The sequence below is a fragment of the Aegilops tauschii genome, chromosome 2 (genome assembly GCF_002575655.3).
Source record: "Aegilops tauschii subsp. strangulata cultivar AL8/78 chromosome 2, Aet v6.0, whole genome shotgun sequence".
Classification (NCBI taxonomy): Eukaryota; Viridiplantae; Streptophyta; class Magnoliopsida; order Poales; family Poaceae; genus Aegilops; species Aegilops tauschii.
The window spans coordinates 37,006,663-37,022,324 of NC_053036.3; the positions used below are offsets into that span (position 1 = coordinate 37,006,663).

General features: G+C 46.5%; 4 protein-coding genes across 4 annotated transcripts; 1 reads left to right on the top strand and 3 right to left on the bottom strand.

The window, feature by feature from the left end:
* Positions 1-1,402: 1,402 nt before the first annotated feature.
* LOC109749066 (putative F-box protein At5g55150) lies at positions 1,403-4,331 on the bottom strand. The gene has a single exon (XM_020308088.4). The coding sequence runs from the start codon at positions 2,705-2,707 to the stop codon at positions 1,436-1,438; it is 1,272 nt and encodes a 423-aa protein (XP_020163677.1). The 5' UTR covers positions 2,708-4,331; the 3' UTR covers positions 1,403-1,435.
* Positions 4,320-5,098, top strand: LOC109749155 (FBD-associated F-box protein At5g56370-like). The gene is made up of 2 exons (XM_020308164.1): positions 4,320-4,669; positions 4,717-5,098. Exons 1-2 carry the CDS (start codon positions 4,320-4,322, stop codon positions 5,096-5,098), a joined length of 732 nt encoding a protein of 243 aa, XP_020163753.1.
* Positions 5,099-6,118: 1,020 nt separating this feature from the next.
* Positions 6,119-9,933, bottom strand: LOC109748884 (transketolase, chloroplastic). Its single transcript, XM_020307927.4, has 7 exons — positions 9,482-9,933; positions 8,834-8,924; positions 8,623-8,728; positions 8,247-8,529; positions 8,003-8,151; positions 7,415-7,568; positions 6,119-7,315 (listed from the first exon to the last, which is right to left on the bottom strand). Exons 1-7 carry the CDS (start codon positions 9,863-9,865, stop codon positions 6,359-6,361), a joined length of 2,124 nt encoding a protein of 707 aa, XP_020163516.1. The 5' UTR covers positions 9,866-9,933; the 3' UTR covers positions 6,119-6,358.
* Positions 9,934-11,376: 1,443 nt separating this feature from the next.
* Positions 11,377-12,980, bottom strand: LOC109749248 (acyl-[acyl-carrier-protein] desaturase 7, chloroplastic). Its single transcript, XM_020308244.4, has 2 exons — positions 12,715-12,980; positions 11,377-12,604 (listed from the first exon to the last, which is right to left on the bottom strand). Exons 1-2 carry the CDS (start codon positions 12,813-12,815, stop codon positions 11,488-11,490), a joined length of 1,218 nt encoding a protein of 405 aa, XP_020163833.1. The 5' UTR covers positions 12,816-12,980; the 3' UTR covers positions 11,377-11,487.
* Between the last annotated feature and the right edge of the window lie 2,682 nt (positions 12,981-15,662).

Here is a 15,662-nt window from a genome sequence, read left to right on the forward strand (position 1 = left end):
GCAGAAGATTTGTATCAATCAAGAAGCACGTATTTGGAACTGGGTGGTGAAGGATCACATGGGCACAAAGGGTGTCACAAGATCACAAGATTCCAGTAGAAATACCACATGATCGAAAAAACATATGCACTAACAGATTTGACTTTTCTGCCACGTCAACCCTGACGGGTGTACCATGCCTATCAAAATTGTGATTAATTTTGTCCCAACCGCCAACTAATAGAAATCGGTAGGGTTTTTTAACATATTACCTGTAAAGTGGTAGTTTTTTTGTCCAGATTTGAAAATTGGTGGTTTTTGGGACCCTAACCTGAATTGTGCTAGTTTTAGTTATTTACTTCCTACCGAACCAGGACTGCTTCGTCGATAATGCTGTTGATCTTGGTTGGGAAGCCAGAGATTTTCTTTCCTAATTTAGGTTTGCACTCCCAACAGATAAATAGTGCATCTACACTATTAAGACGGTAGGAAGTTTAAGTGGCCTAGAATTTATTTGTTTGTTTATTTTTTCAAATTTGAGGGGTTAGAACACCCGGTTTCATAATTCAAAGCATCTCTGGTCCTTTCTCTAGATCTTTAACTCCCTGAAATCTAAACTTTCAGCTAGTTCCCACCTAACCATTTCCTCAAAAGTTTAGTTCTAAATTTGAGGAGTTACTCCTCAAACTTCTCCCCACCTCCTTAAATTTGAGCAGTGTAGATCCTCCTCCATGACGACAGGCACAGGGAAGACTTGAACCTGCGATGAACAATGCCCCAGTGACGACGTTGGCTATAGGCATGCTGACGAAGCATGATAAGACAACGTATGCAATAATTCCCTCGTCGACAGCCACGACCACAACCTCGGTGATGGCAACAATGACGGCAGTGTCAATGACCTCCGATTGCTCTGGTACTAGAGGTGGTCAGGACGGCACGTGTCATTGTGTGTAAGAAGGTTTAGTAAGTTAAATTAGAGTACAAGGACCAATACTGTAAAAGGACCATTAAGAAATGGTCTACTACTGCAAGCCGCACAAATCACCTCCTAAGTTTAATCATCAGATTTTTCGCACGACATGTTTGCATTATACTTCTCTGGCCTATTATGAGTGTTGGGATGTTGGCAAAGAAGAAAGACTGGCATAAAACGATCAAACACGGGGATTATCTCCATACAAGAGTACTAATAATGAAATATATACCTAAGGCCCAAGACCAAGACCTCGCGGACAATTGAATCGGCTTGTGTTTGAAACAAAAGGAATTGCCAAAAAGAGAAACAGAGAACTACAAGAAGAAAAACAGATAATTACACAAGAAGTAGAATAAACTTGCAGCATTCTCTTTGAAATTTCGGGAGTGTACATATAGTAAAACCAAGATGAGGAACCATCACCATTACTAACGAACTAGATGATTTATTTTTTCTTACAAAAGGAATAACTCCAAACTAATTATCCAAATTAAAGTTTATCTCTCTGAGATTTGGTGTAATCCATATGGGGGCCGGACGGTTGGACCAAAGGCGAGGAGACACAAGTTCCTCGCTGCTGTTATCATCCAAGTTGAGAACTCCCATATCACGGCGATTATTCTGGAGTCCCATTGTCCAATACTTGCAATCGTCGGTGAAGTAGGCATGGTTCGCCTTAAGAGACGGGTATTCTTCGGTACGAAGACAAAGCGACTGATTATGCCCAAGGAACAACGCATGGCCGCGCAAGGAACTGGTTCTCTCGAGTTCGTTCGCCGCGGCATCAACTTTATATACTCTAATTTTGCCCGTAGTCCAAAACACAGATGACTGGGGTGTATCTCCTAAATCACAATCCCCAAATTTTCTCCAAACCTGGAGAAGATCACCCCATGGGGCTTGTATGATGTACATACTAAGATATCTATAAGTCATTGGCCCCTCCATAACGATCTTCATGGTGGCCACAGGGGCAGGGCTGGCAAGATCGAAGCCATGGATTTCTCCCCATGAAGTCACCGCATGCATGAGGCCATCCTTGTACATGCAGTCGTCGTAGGAGGTGTGTGGTGGCAGCCAGGTCCAGCTCTCGGCCCCTGCCCTTGCAAAGGAGAGCTGGCAAGACGGGTTGTGGATCAGCACCACAACGTGTCCTCCTGCTTCTTCTAAGGATGCATCGTCATGAGAAAGAGGAAACACAAAGGCCTTGTGATGGAGTTGGTGGCGCAGCTCGCTAAGAGCAAGGTTTGCTGGCAGCGCGAGAACGGTATGCCTAGTGCGGGCCGAGTATCTGTACATGCGGAGGACGCCGGAGTCGTCGTAGATGGGGCTCACCTGCCGGATGGTGATCACCGACGGGAGGGCGATCTGTTGACCGGTGATGGGGTTGAGAAGATGCATCTCGGACCTGTCATCGGCTGTAACCAGCAAACCTTCAGGGGAGGACCCGATCAGAGACCTGGTGCGGATGGGCGGGTCCGGGAGGGTCAGCCTGTAGGCCTTCTTCTCCACGAGGCTGTAGAGACGCGCGGTGCTCTCGCCGTCGGACTCGGAGGTGTAGAGCAGGCATGGCGTCTGGGACTGGTTGTACAGCCCGAGGTTGCGCAGGGTTTCGTAGGCGGAGCGCCAGGAGGAGCATACGGAGCCGGCACGCACCAGGTCTGGGATTTGGAACGCGGCGAAGATGGCCATCAGGATGTCCTGCGGCAGATCCGGCGTCGTCTGGATCCCACCGTCCTCCGTCTCCATGGGGACTGAGACGTACGAACAGCTAGTAAAGCTTTGATTGACGGCGAACGGCACGGAGATTGCAGGCAGGCTTGTGGATCAGCAGCCGAGGGTGAAGCAGCAAATAGATCTGAATCCAGCAGAAACCACGCCTCGAATTCTGGATTGCTGGGAACTCGCGTACGCTGCAACAAACATGCATGAACACCGATCCCGGCGGAGGAGTCCTCCTGTTCAGCGCTAAGCCCTGAGTTTTTTTCTTTTTCTTCTTTTTTTGTTGAGAACCCGCTAAGGTATTTCATGTTTGCAGCTTATTATGCATAAAAGTCCCTGTTGTTCTGCTCATTTTATGAAGAATTTTTTGAAAACACTATGACTCTTACAAAAAAACAGCAACATTTTATAAAATTCTGAATAAATTTTCACAAATAAGAACATTTTATGAAAGTTCCGATTTTTTTAAATGTGAAATTTGTTGGAATTAATGAACAAATTTGAAACCTTGTCGAAAATTCCAGAAAATTATCCAACAATATGAACATTTTTTGAATTTTATTTTGAAAAGGACCTTTACCTTTATATTTTGAAAATTCCAGAAAATTATCCAACAAGCCGAACAATTTTTGGAAATCCTTTTTACCTTTATATTTTATGGAAAGAAACAAAATGGGAAAATCAGAAAAACCAATAAATAATGAAAAATGAAAAAGAAACAGAAAGAAAAAGGAAGGAAAAAAACAGGATAAAGTTTAACATTTTCAAAATACGAGTTTTTAAATGCTTTATTTTTAAAAATACGAGTTTAGGATTTTTTGAATACATGGTCAACATTTTCTCTATACACATTTAACATTTTAAAAATAAAGTTTACCATTGTTATAATACATGGTCACCGTTTTTTCTATACACATGTAAAAAAAGCAGAAACAAGTTTAACATTTTCTGAATGCATGGTCAACATTTTATCTATACACATTTAACATTTTACGAATAAAAGATAATCATTTTCTGAAAACATGGTGAACATTTTTTTTACACATTTAACAATTTTTAAATAAAAGTTTAACATTTTTTTAATACATCAACATTTTTGCGATACACATTTTACATTTTGCAAATTCAAGTTTAACATTTTTTGACTAATGGTCAACATTTTTCCTATACGCATTTAACATTTTCAAATGCTTGATTAACCTTTTTCAAATACTTGTTTAACATTTCTTCTCAAATGTTTAGACTAACGTTTTTTAAATACATGGTCAACGTTTTTCACGCACATTGTATATTTTTCTATATATTTTATGTATACATGAGAAACATTTTCTCTATACATTTTAAACATTTTTTAAATGCTTGGTCAAGATTTTTTCAGTGTTCTATGGAAAGTGTTTTTTGTAATATATTCATTTAGAATATTTGGAAGTATAAATAAAAGTAAAAAATAAATTATAATAAAAAATAAAAACAGAATACATGCGGCGCCCTTCCATGCGATCAGGAAGGTGAATCGCGCAAATTTCGGAGGGGACCAATCTTTTTCGCGCTGACCGGCTCAACAAACCTAAAAAGTAGTCACAGCGGCGGCGCCCATCATCGCGAACGCATCTCAGCTGATCATCGCACAAGAAGATATATGGCAACCTACCGGCAGGGAGATCGCCTCGAGGCGCTGGAGCGGATCCTATCCCACCTCCCGTCCGACGAGGCCACGCGCGCCACCGCGCTGTCCCGCCGGTGGCGCCGCGTCTGCGACGGCGTGCCGGTCGTGGACCTCGTCGACCGCAAGACGGACCGCCGGGGGCGGGGAATCAACCTCCCTGTGTGCTTCGACAGCAAGGTGACGGGCGCCATCTTCTCCAAGGGCCCCACCACGCCGATCCGTGTCCTCCGGCTGCACGCGCGCCAGCCGCCGGACGACCTACTCGACAGCTGGATCGCCACCGCCGCCTCCTCCGGCGCCGAGGAGATCGACCTCGCGCTGCAGTACTGTACCGGCACTACTCCCGCCGCAGGCTCTGCCCCTTCGGCAGCTGGTTCGGGAAGGCCGACTTCGGGGAAGACGTCAGGGGCAGCTACACCAGGACGCCGCGCCAGCTCTTCCGGTGCGCCAGGCTGCGCCGCCTGCGCCTGGCCAACTGGACGCTCGACCTGCCCTGGGGCGTCGTAGTCGCCGCGTCGCTCCAGACGCTCTGCCTGAAGCGGATCATGGCGCCTGCCGCGGTGCTGCAGCAGCTGGTCTCGAGCTGCCCGCACCTCGCCGACCTGACGCTCGAGGAGTGCCCGACCGCCACCACGATCACCGTGTCCAGCGACCGCCTCCAGAGCTTCGCCATGGTCGGCGGGTCGTGCTGCGGACACAGTGCCTGCGGTCCCTACGCTACAAGGGCGGCCTCCCTTCGGACACGTTCCTAGACGTCCCCAACTATGGCCAAGTGGCGGCGCTGACGATCGATATCTGCGAGGACCTCACAAGCAAAGCACCAATGGAGGTTGCTCCAGTCTTGGAGCTCATCAGCCGGTGCAAGAATCTGACGTACCTTCGCCTCGAGCTGCGCCCCTCAATGGCCTACTGCAGCAGCGAGATCACAGCTATAGCCAACGACCACTTACCCCAGCTCCGGCACCTGGTCCTCAAGGGGTTCTTGGCCGCCGATCACGTCGTCCGGTCCGTCACCGTCCTGGTCGCCAGCACCCTACACCTGGAAGCGCTGTCGTTGTTTCCTCTGGGCTCCGAGACATTGAAGAAGACATACTGCTCTGACGATGAGTACGGCGGCGACTCAGATTCAGACCCTGAGCCTGAGATCTGTGACAACGACGACGACGACGACATCTATGATGATGACTGGATGTTCAGGAGCATGTGGCGATGGGGCATCCCTTGCTCCCGCCATAGCCTCAAAAGGATCAACATCGCGAAGTACACTGGGAATGGCTTCGACAGGATACTTGCAAATTTTCTGCTGTCGAATGGTGCAGCTTTGGAGGAATTCTCAGTGGCCTTAGCGGCTCCACTGTCGCCGCGCAGGGAGGAGATTGCAATGATGTTCAGATCCTGGCGACATAATCCCAGGACCATAGTAACTTGTACTAGCTAGACAAGGGTTACACTTTGTTTTTCGGAAACCAACTACAACTAGCTAGGAAATATGGCCGGAATGTATATGACACTATACAGAAAGCTAGAGGATCAACCGCCTTCCTGAGATTTCATCCTTACGTAAGATCCCACACCCAACATTTTTGTCATGTGTAAGAATGGGGGATTCTTCGACCCTTGTAAAACAAATACAAGAAACAAGGCATGGGGACTTTCTTGACGACAGCACTGGAGTTCAGATTCTGGCAATTTAATCGCCATGCCACAGTAACTTGCAACTTGACGACACAAAATATATACGAGTGTCTTATTTTTTCGCGGGGACACAGTAATTCTATATGAATTGCAGCGGGCACTCCCAGAACTATCCATTACTTAGCTGAGTTGGAAAAACAAACTGGCTTAATTATTAGACCTATTAGGCAGACATTGTTATTATTTACACCTCAATAAGCTCCCCGAGCTGTAACAAACCAACCTTGAGACTGCCCTTTATTGATTATTAAAATAGCATATACGAGGATATATGAGCGAACCTTCATATACATTTGTTGAGCAATGCAATGATCCTTTTACAGTGATTTGGCTGTTGCAATGAGATTCTCCACCGTCAAACCAAGCTCCTTGTATATTCTCCCAGCAGGGGCACTTGAACCGAAGCGGTCAATGCCGATTGCTTTGCCCTTCTGGCCGATATACTTCTCCCATCCCAGTGTGACACCGGCTTCAATGCTAATCCTGGAAGTAACCTCGCTTGGTAGGACACTCTCCTTGTACTCTTCAGGCTGCTCCTCAAACAATTCCCAGCAAACAAGCGAGACAACCCGTACAGATTTCCCCTCCTTCCTCAACTGACCGGCTGCTTTTTCTGCGATCTCGAGCTCAGAGCCTGTGCTGATGAGGATGAGGTCAGGTTTGTTGCCAGAGGAATTGTCAGAAATGACGTATCCTCCCTTAGCAACGCCTTCAACCGATGTACCTTCCAGCTGCGGGAGCTTCTGCCGAGACAGTGCAAGGATAGAGGGCCTCTTCCTGTTGATAACCGCGATCCTATAAGCAGCAGAAGTCTCGGTTCCATCAGCTGGTCGGAGCATTAATATGCCTGGCATTGCTCGGAGGCTGAACAACTGCTCAACTGGTTGATGTGTCGGCCCATCTTCTCCAAGTCCGATAGAATCATGAGTCATCACAAAGATCACTCCTGATTCAGATAAGGCCGAAAGGCGTATAGGAGCTCTCATGTAGTCAGTGAACACAAAGAATGTCGAACAGTAAGGTATCAGGCCAGGGCTATGTACAGCAATGCCATTGCAAACGGCACCCATCGCATGCTCTCTGACACCAAAACGGATGTTTCGCTCTTCAGGGGTGTCCTTCTGGAAATCACCAAACATCTTTAGCAATGTCATGTTTGATGATGCAAGATCAGCACTGCCTCCAAGAAATCCAGGTATTACTTTAGCAAGAGCATTCAGGCATTGCTGAGATAGGTTCCTTGTAGCATCAGCAGGACTTTCAGGGGTATACTTCTGCAGAACAAACAAGGCAACAAAGTCGACTTATAAATCATTCTAACACTTGATGAATATTACATATAGAAGACATTTATGGTTCAGAGGGGAACTCACTGGAAGAGCGTTGTCCCACCCATCGGGCAGCTTCCCTGATATTATGCTATTTAGCTCAGCAGCCTCGTGCTGGTATTTCTTTTCATACTCTGCAAACTTTGCATTCCATTCAGCTTCAAGAGAAGCACCCTCGTCAAGATGGTGAGCCCAATGCCTGTAAGGGATGATTATTTAATCAAACTTCAGTACACAACAAGCTAAGTTCAATACCGTATTACTGTGCGATAATTAGAAAACTGAAATGTAGAGCCTCCATTCCAAACAAAAGTTAAGTCTCCACTGCAGAATAATTATCAACACGGTTCAGAACTGAGAATTTGCATTGGCATTCGCCAACAGTAGTATGCTATCTTGTCAAGACCGTTTCCTCCAACCAGACACCACTATACCATAAAAAAGTGTAGGGGCTATTTTGAATATATGTACAATGGAAATAACGAAACCATGTGCAAGACTGAATGAAGGATGCAACATCCAGAAGAACTGCCTAGAGAACTGCTACATGTTTGAATTTCTTCACAGCAGAATAATTTATTTGTGATTACTTTGAAGTTCTGCAGCTTGAGTTCTACAGGAACTACACTGTACCTTTTCACCTCATCAGGCACATGGAAAGGCTCATGAGCCCAGGAAAGATTTTTTCTGGTTGCCTCTACTTCCTTGGAACCTAAAGCGCTCCCATGCACACTGTGTGTGCTTGCCTTGTTTGGCGATCCATAACCAATTGTAGTAGTCACCTGCATATACAAGACCAGTTCTAGTTGTCACTTGTCTGATAAAATTGTATCAAGCTGACAAACAAAAGAAATATTACTGCCAGTCTGATGATCACCTTGATAAGAGTTGGCTTATCTTTGACCTCCTTTGCTTCTTTTATAGCTGCACGGATGTCATCATAGCCAGTGTTGCCATTCTGCACCCAGATAGTATGCCATCCTAGGGCCTCATATCGGGCAAGCACATCTTCAGTGAAAGCAATAGCCGTACTTCCATCGATTGATATATGATTGTCATCATAGAAGGCAATCAACTTTCCGAGACCCCAGTGGCCAGCAAGGGAGGCGGCCTCATTCGCAACACCTTCCATTTGACAACCATCCCCAAGTATAACATACCTATAAGACCATGAAGAAGAATAAATTGCATTGCCCCTGTCCCTATGCACATTAGGTTGGTAATCACACTTTGTAGAGCAAGTATTAACTTACGTGTAATGGTCCACGACAGTTAAATCGGGCTTGTTGAAACGAGCAGCTAGGTGTTTCTCAGCAAGTGCTAGTCCAACAGCGTTTGCAAAGCCCTGCCCCAGAGGACCTACATAAACATCAGAACAGTTCAGGCAAGCATAGTTTTTGTAGTATGAAGGTGCACAGGATAAAGAAGCATTAAAAATGTTCACTAGATGTTCAAGGGGCAAACCAGTTGTGACTTCAACACCATCTGTCTCAAAATTTTCTGGATGACCAGGAGTTCTGCTTCCCCACTGCCGGAAAGCTTTCAGATCATCTATCTGCATCAACAAACAATTTCAGAGTTCAGATTTTTGTTGTTGTCGTCTTTGTCAGAGTTCAGACAAATCAATCGTGCACCACCCATCATTTTCCTAACATGCTCACCCAACAAGAATTTGCTCAGTTACTAAAAGAAAAGAGTAATCACATGTTCTCAAAACATGATTTTCCAATTCTCAAACAATTGCTTATTATCCGGACATACATACGCCAAAATTCGACATAGCACAAATACAGAATTGTGAATTTACTTCAGAATTCGACATCTACATGTATACTGAAATTCTCTGATTGCAGATTACGGTAATCTCTTTTCAGATTTCAGTCATGAATTTACACCTGAAATTTCAACTTATGTTGCTCGTGAAGCAAGGTTTGAACCTCCTATGAAAGATTTGGTAAAAAAATTAGTCAAACAGTATGTGTGGGTCGTGTGATATGAAACAACTTCAGATAGTTCAGACTTCTGACATAGCACACAGCACATAGAGAGTTTGGCATAGCACAAATACAGAGTTCCTCTGACAATCAGCCACCAAAATGTGAGAGAGCTCACCGTGACGCCTTGGTATCCGGCGAGGTGGAGCAGCGCATAGTGGAGCATGCAGCCGTGGCCGGCGGAGAGCACGAAGCGGTCGCGGTCGAACCAGGCGTGGTTGGCGGGGTTGAAGCGGAGGAACTCGTCGAACAGGACGTGGCCCAGCGGCGCGCAGCCCATCGGTAGCCCCGGGTGGCCGGACTTGGCCTTCTCCACGGCGTCCACGGCCAGGAACCGGATGGTGTTCACCGACCGCTCCACCAGCTCGGCCGCCGCCGGCTGGGCGCGGACCGCCCATCGGCCGCCAGGGGCGACCCGGGCGCGAGCGAGGAGGAAGCCGCCACGGCCGCCGGACGCCGTGATGGAAGCGGGCGAGGTGGGAGTGGGAGTCGGCGTCGCCATGGCTGGGTCTGCGAGCTGCGGAGCTGAGCACGCACGCGTGGCTTGCTGGGGCTGCGAGCAGTGTCCGCTGCGGTGGCGGTGCGGCAGCTGGTGTTGAATGAACTGGGCTGGTGGTGCTGCCACGTGCGACCTCCACGTCGCCGGCCGATCCTTCCTGAAGCGATCCACGTCTCCAGGAGACGAGAATTAACAAGTCCACCGCGATCGTGTGCGTGTACCCTTTCTGCGCCTACTTTTCCTTGTAGTGCGTGCCGCATCGCGATGGAATCCTTTTCTTTTCCCGAATGATGTCTTTATGTGATCAGGGGAATCATCATTTTCAGTCAATGCAAATGCAAATGATTCTTTTCTCATTTTTTTTTGATTTATTCATCATCTGTCGTGACATAGTATAAGAAAGATCAGAAGTAACAAAAATTACATCTTGATTAATAGACCATGTAGCGACGACTACATATACTGGAACCAGCCAAAGACATCTCACAGTCATCCCTCCTCTTTATTCACCGAAAGCGCCAATGATTTTTTTAACATGGAAGACAGGTAAGCTTATTGTAATAAATGCCCCACGGAATCTAACACATTAGAATAACAACCATCACCAATGAAAAAGGATTTACATCGAAAAGATCCACACGAACAAAGATTAGATCCACTGAGATCCATCAAATACCAAAACCGACCGAATCGCACAAGGTTCGTCGAAAACACGCCCCACACGCATTTCGACGAAGTTAGACAATACAAATGCAAATGATTCCTCCGTATGTTCATGGTTTTGCTCATGTTTCTGTTTGCATATACTTTTTTTTTGTGAATTTTTTACATTCAAGGTGAATCTTAACAAAAAATTGTTGTTGTTTTGCCGTATTCTTACTTTCCACTAGTTGTTTATGCTATATATGACAGTGGATGTTTTTGTAACCAATAAAAGCACTTAGATCTATTAAGTAAATTACAACTTGAGATAAGAAATAAAATTACATCACAATCCGTAGGCCGATCTTTTTCTTCCTCCCAAACGAGTCGGTAGCATGCCGCTCCATCATGGGAGCCAACCTAAAGTTGATGCATATAGGAAGTCATCAAGGCCACAGTCCTCCATGAAAAATAAGTCATTATAGTTGGAAGAGCCACAAATTCAAGAGCCGGACTTTCGTTATAACTCATGGGCATATGTATTGCCGGCACCCAAGGAGGGAACAACATGAGGGGATGCACGTCCGGAGGATCAAATTGCAATGGAAAATTGTCGGCGCAGGTGCGTCGACATACCATGGAAACCCTAGCCTCATCGTCTAGAAAAGGACAACAAGAATGTACGTCCGTGAGCCATCGATGCCACCATCAAAATGAGAAAGCTCAAGGTAAACTTATTCCTCCCTATTTCCATTTTTCACAATGTGGTAAAATGACTTACGAATATACAGTAGTACATTACTATAACTCACGACTCCAATGTAAACGATATGATATAATACTTTTGGCGGCGCCACTTGGCAATAGCAAAGTATAGATGAATAATTATTATTTGCTCTCACATATGTCACAGAGAAAATTGCAAATTATTTTTTATATTAAAATTTATATAAAGATTTTTAGGGTAAGTAATAATAATTTGATTAGGCCATGGTGATGTTGACCGGCCTATCAAAGATCCAGCTAAATGGGATGGATGTCGTGGGCTGGGCCTTCTGGCGGCTACGTTCGTGGGCCTTCTCCTCCAACCTTCGGATCTTTTGTGGGAGCGCACATACGTAGTCTCGCGCACGCCTTCCCTCGTCGGAGAGCCCGGCGGCCACCAGCTTCTCCACTCCCCACTGCTTTATCAGGTGCTCCAGAATGCCACGGTAGTCGGAGGCCGTGTAAATGCTGGCCTGGTGCGCCACAGCTCCGTAGTGCGCGAAGAGGTGGCTGTCGTGGCCGTCGGTCATGAGGGACGCCGGCATGACGATCCGACGGCGCATCATGTAGGCCAGCGCGCGCACGGCGCCGTCGGGGTCGATCTCGAAGAGCTTCCCCACGATGCGCGTGTAGGCCAGCTCGTGCCGCTTCTCGTCGGCGGCGATGGCACCGCATATGCGCGCGAGCGCCACGTCACCGTGCTCCTTGGCACGCCGCGCGGTGTTGCCATGGGAGATGAAGGTGGCGCGCTCCTGGAAGGCGACGTAGATGAAGCCATGGTAAGGGCTCCGCGCGGCGTTGAGGACCATGCCGGACCGGATGAGGTTGTGGATGGTGGTCTCGACCTGCCGCATGTCGACGCGGCCGGAGAGGTAGAGGTACCTGTTGAGCACGTCGCCGTGGCGGTTCTCCTCGGCGGACCAGCCGCGGGTCCAGCGCGCCCAGGCGGTGCCGCTGGAGCCGGTGAGGTCGTGCACGGCCTCGAAGCGGTTGGCCATGCTCTGGTAACTCGGCAGCGCCTCCTCCGTCACCATGTTGCCCACGAGGCACACGAGGTGCGCGTCGGGCAGGCCGGCCGCGCGGGCGCGGATGTCGCAGCACGCCGCGTGGAAGCCGTCGGCGCCCAGCGACGCCGGGTCCGGCAGCAGGTCTGCCGGCTGCCACGCCACCTCCGCGGGCTTAAGGAGCGGCACCACGTTCGCCTCCGCCCACGGCTCCAGCTGGTCGAACACCTCTAGCTTGGCCGGCTCCAGGTACGCCAGCCACTCGTCGTCGGTGCCCTCCTCCTGGTGCTTAACCGCAACGGCGGCGCTCCGGCCGGTGCACGTGGTTCGCCTGCGTAAAATTCAGCGATCAAAATATATATTGAATTGCATACATTTATACAGTCCTACGTACACTTAATTCATCATATAGTCGCCTGAAGTACATATGTACGTACGTACCGGTAAGTGATGGTGATCAGCTGGGGACCCGTAGCATTCCTTGTGCTTGTCCATGGCCTTGCTGGTGGACAAGGATGTTTGAGGAGCCATGAGGCCGCCATATCGCGCTCTGTTCTACCAAGATGAAAGCGGAGTGCATCTTCTTTTGCGTGGTTGGCACATATTTATAGAGCAGCTAGCTCTTCACTCCTCCATTAGTAAGTGCCTACAGCTTCACTCCTCCTTGAGTAAGTGCCGGGGGTAAGGCAATACCGATGGAAATTCTGTGGAGCGTACATCCGCGTCATGCTCACATTATCGCATTAATTTGCTCAATTCAAAAAGGGAATGGCTACATGCAAGTCGGCTGACTTTTATATTTGGGTCAGTCAACCGTTTCAGACCGTTGGATGAAGATCCTACGGCGCCTAACCCTTCTTCTTCTTCCTCAGCAGACCGCCGGCCCGCGGCGCTCCCGCGACCGCCTCGCCACCCCGCCTTCCCCTGAACTTCGCCCACCACCCCCGACCATCCCTCTAGCCCCCCCCCCCCCCCCCTCCCGCGTGAAGTTTTTTCTCCGGCGGAGCCCCACCACCGCCCCCACCCTAAACCCTAAGATAGATAATGGGGTAGTCCTCCGGTGAGCCCCTTCCTTTTTTTCCCTCCGGCGAACTCTCAAAAATCGACTGACCCCAATTTGAAATGCAGTTGACTGTCATTTAGCTAATGTGATTCAAAATAAGTATTTATAGACCAGCTTCACACTATGAGTCAAGCGCCGAGAATAACCATTTAAAACAACAAACAAACTTTTCTCTGTACTCTCTCCGATCCTTATCAATTAACACTACTTTAGTACAAATTTGTACTAAAGCTGACCTGAGGTAGTGTTAGTTAATTTGGATCGGAGACTACATTTTGTATACGTGCCTGAATTTTGTGTGTGATTGTGTACCAGCATTAGAAAGGGCAAAATGAGTGAAAGATTCTTCCAATTTGAGATAGCAGTTCTGCCAGTGGGCTGAAAATATATTGTTTGAAAAACTTATCTTTGAATTTACCTTGAATTTATGTACAACTGAAATTATCTAACCAAATGAGAGAAAAATTGTTGCCGCCAAAGTTTTGGTGAAATTTTAAATCCCCGTCGCATATGCAATGCAATTATGCATAGTCCACATAAGTGATTCTTGGCTGCACGATACATATGGGTTGATTCAGAACATCTGCTAGGATTAATATGGACCAGTATTAGATTTGGCACCCACATTATTGCGCCATGTGCATGCAAGCCGACGTGCCGGGAAGGAAACATTTGCTAATTAAACTCTCTGTTAGGTTTGCATATCGATCATGGGTCGAACTGGTCAAATGCATGGGCGAACCAGTGTGTGCCGTTCAAGCCAAACTGATAACTATTCACCAAACTATGGGCAACGCTGCCGGTCCAATTCAGCAAATAGTTGGCTGAAAATATATTGGGCATGTCTCTCCATGTTCAGTTAGGAAGTATCACATTCAAGATAATTATGATCACACGACTTGGTCTCCTTCCCAGAGTAAGGAAATGAATATTGAATAGTGATGTAGGGCAGGGGGTTCCCGAGGAATCTAAAATTTCATGTTATGAGATCGCTTGCTTCTTGCTCAACAGATTTCGTTGTTATTTAGTAACCTTTCCTGTTACCGAGTAAAGACACTTTTAAGATGGAATTCGATAACTTGTGGTTATTGCAATTTTGACGGTGTCCCCAGGTGAGTTTTTCTCCGACCAAAATTCCGGTAACAGACCGGAAACCAAAAATTTCATTGGTCCCCGAAAACTTTGTTACCACCCAATTCTTTTTTGAAATTAAACGACATAAACCGTGTCAAATATGCTTCATATGCAGAAATTACACATGAAACCACTTTACCCAGTTGTAGGGTTGTGCAACCTGCCAGTGTCACGTCGCAATTTCAATTCTCTCTATTGCGAAATAAAGTTTTTGATTTATTCAACACTTAAAAAAATTGATTTAGGTGCCCGCAGCAATGAGTCAAACTAGTGATCTTCGATAGGTAAGGAAGCCAGCTCGAACAATTTAATCGGAAGCGCTTCGTGTATGCATTGTGTTAAGCTAGTATATTTAGACGTAAGAAATATTTGAATTCGGAATTCATTTTGAAATTTCAGGTGAAAAAGCCGGATTTGTCGAAATATTTTGAAAACCAGATTTCCCGGACCCTCCCAAAAAAAAGTTTGAATCGAAAAAAGTAACCTTGGTCCCAGTAATGGAATCTTGCTAACCGACCAACTACCACCCATGAGTCCCTGACTACCACTACAGAAATTATATCCATGCAACATGCGATCAAGATAAGTTGTATTATTTTTCTCATTCTCTATTAGTTAAGAGCAATCCTGAAGTGTTGTTTTCCCACAACAGATTTTCTTGATCTTATAACTGTTGATAGATTTATGCAAAGGTATGGGTTAGACGCCATACCTTTGAATTGTTGTAGATCAACGCAGGACTACGCATGTAGTCACACATACAAGCTTCCATCTGAATTAATTCCTCCTCAGCACTGTTAATCAGTCCTTCGGCATATTGATCAACTCCGCCCCTTTTTTTCTTGGAAAATATAATTGATCTGCCCCACCGACGTGGTGACGTGTGCTCCTCTTCATGGTCATCAGGACAAATAGCAATTAAGAAGCAATTTATTGTAGACGTGGCCTGATTGACATGTTTGAACATATTTATCTTTTTGTGAACTAGATATTTCATCGCTTGACATAGTACGTACAATCGTTTTTGCGCAGCAGCTCAATCTCTGCTGCCCGAGTCGTGCTACATATTTGGCATATCTTTAAATTCAGTATACTCCGTATGTTTAAACATCTTTCATTCAATTGAGATATCTAATTTTGGATTTGGTCATGCTTTTGACTGGGTCAACAAATCGACACTAGTCAGCCTATC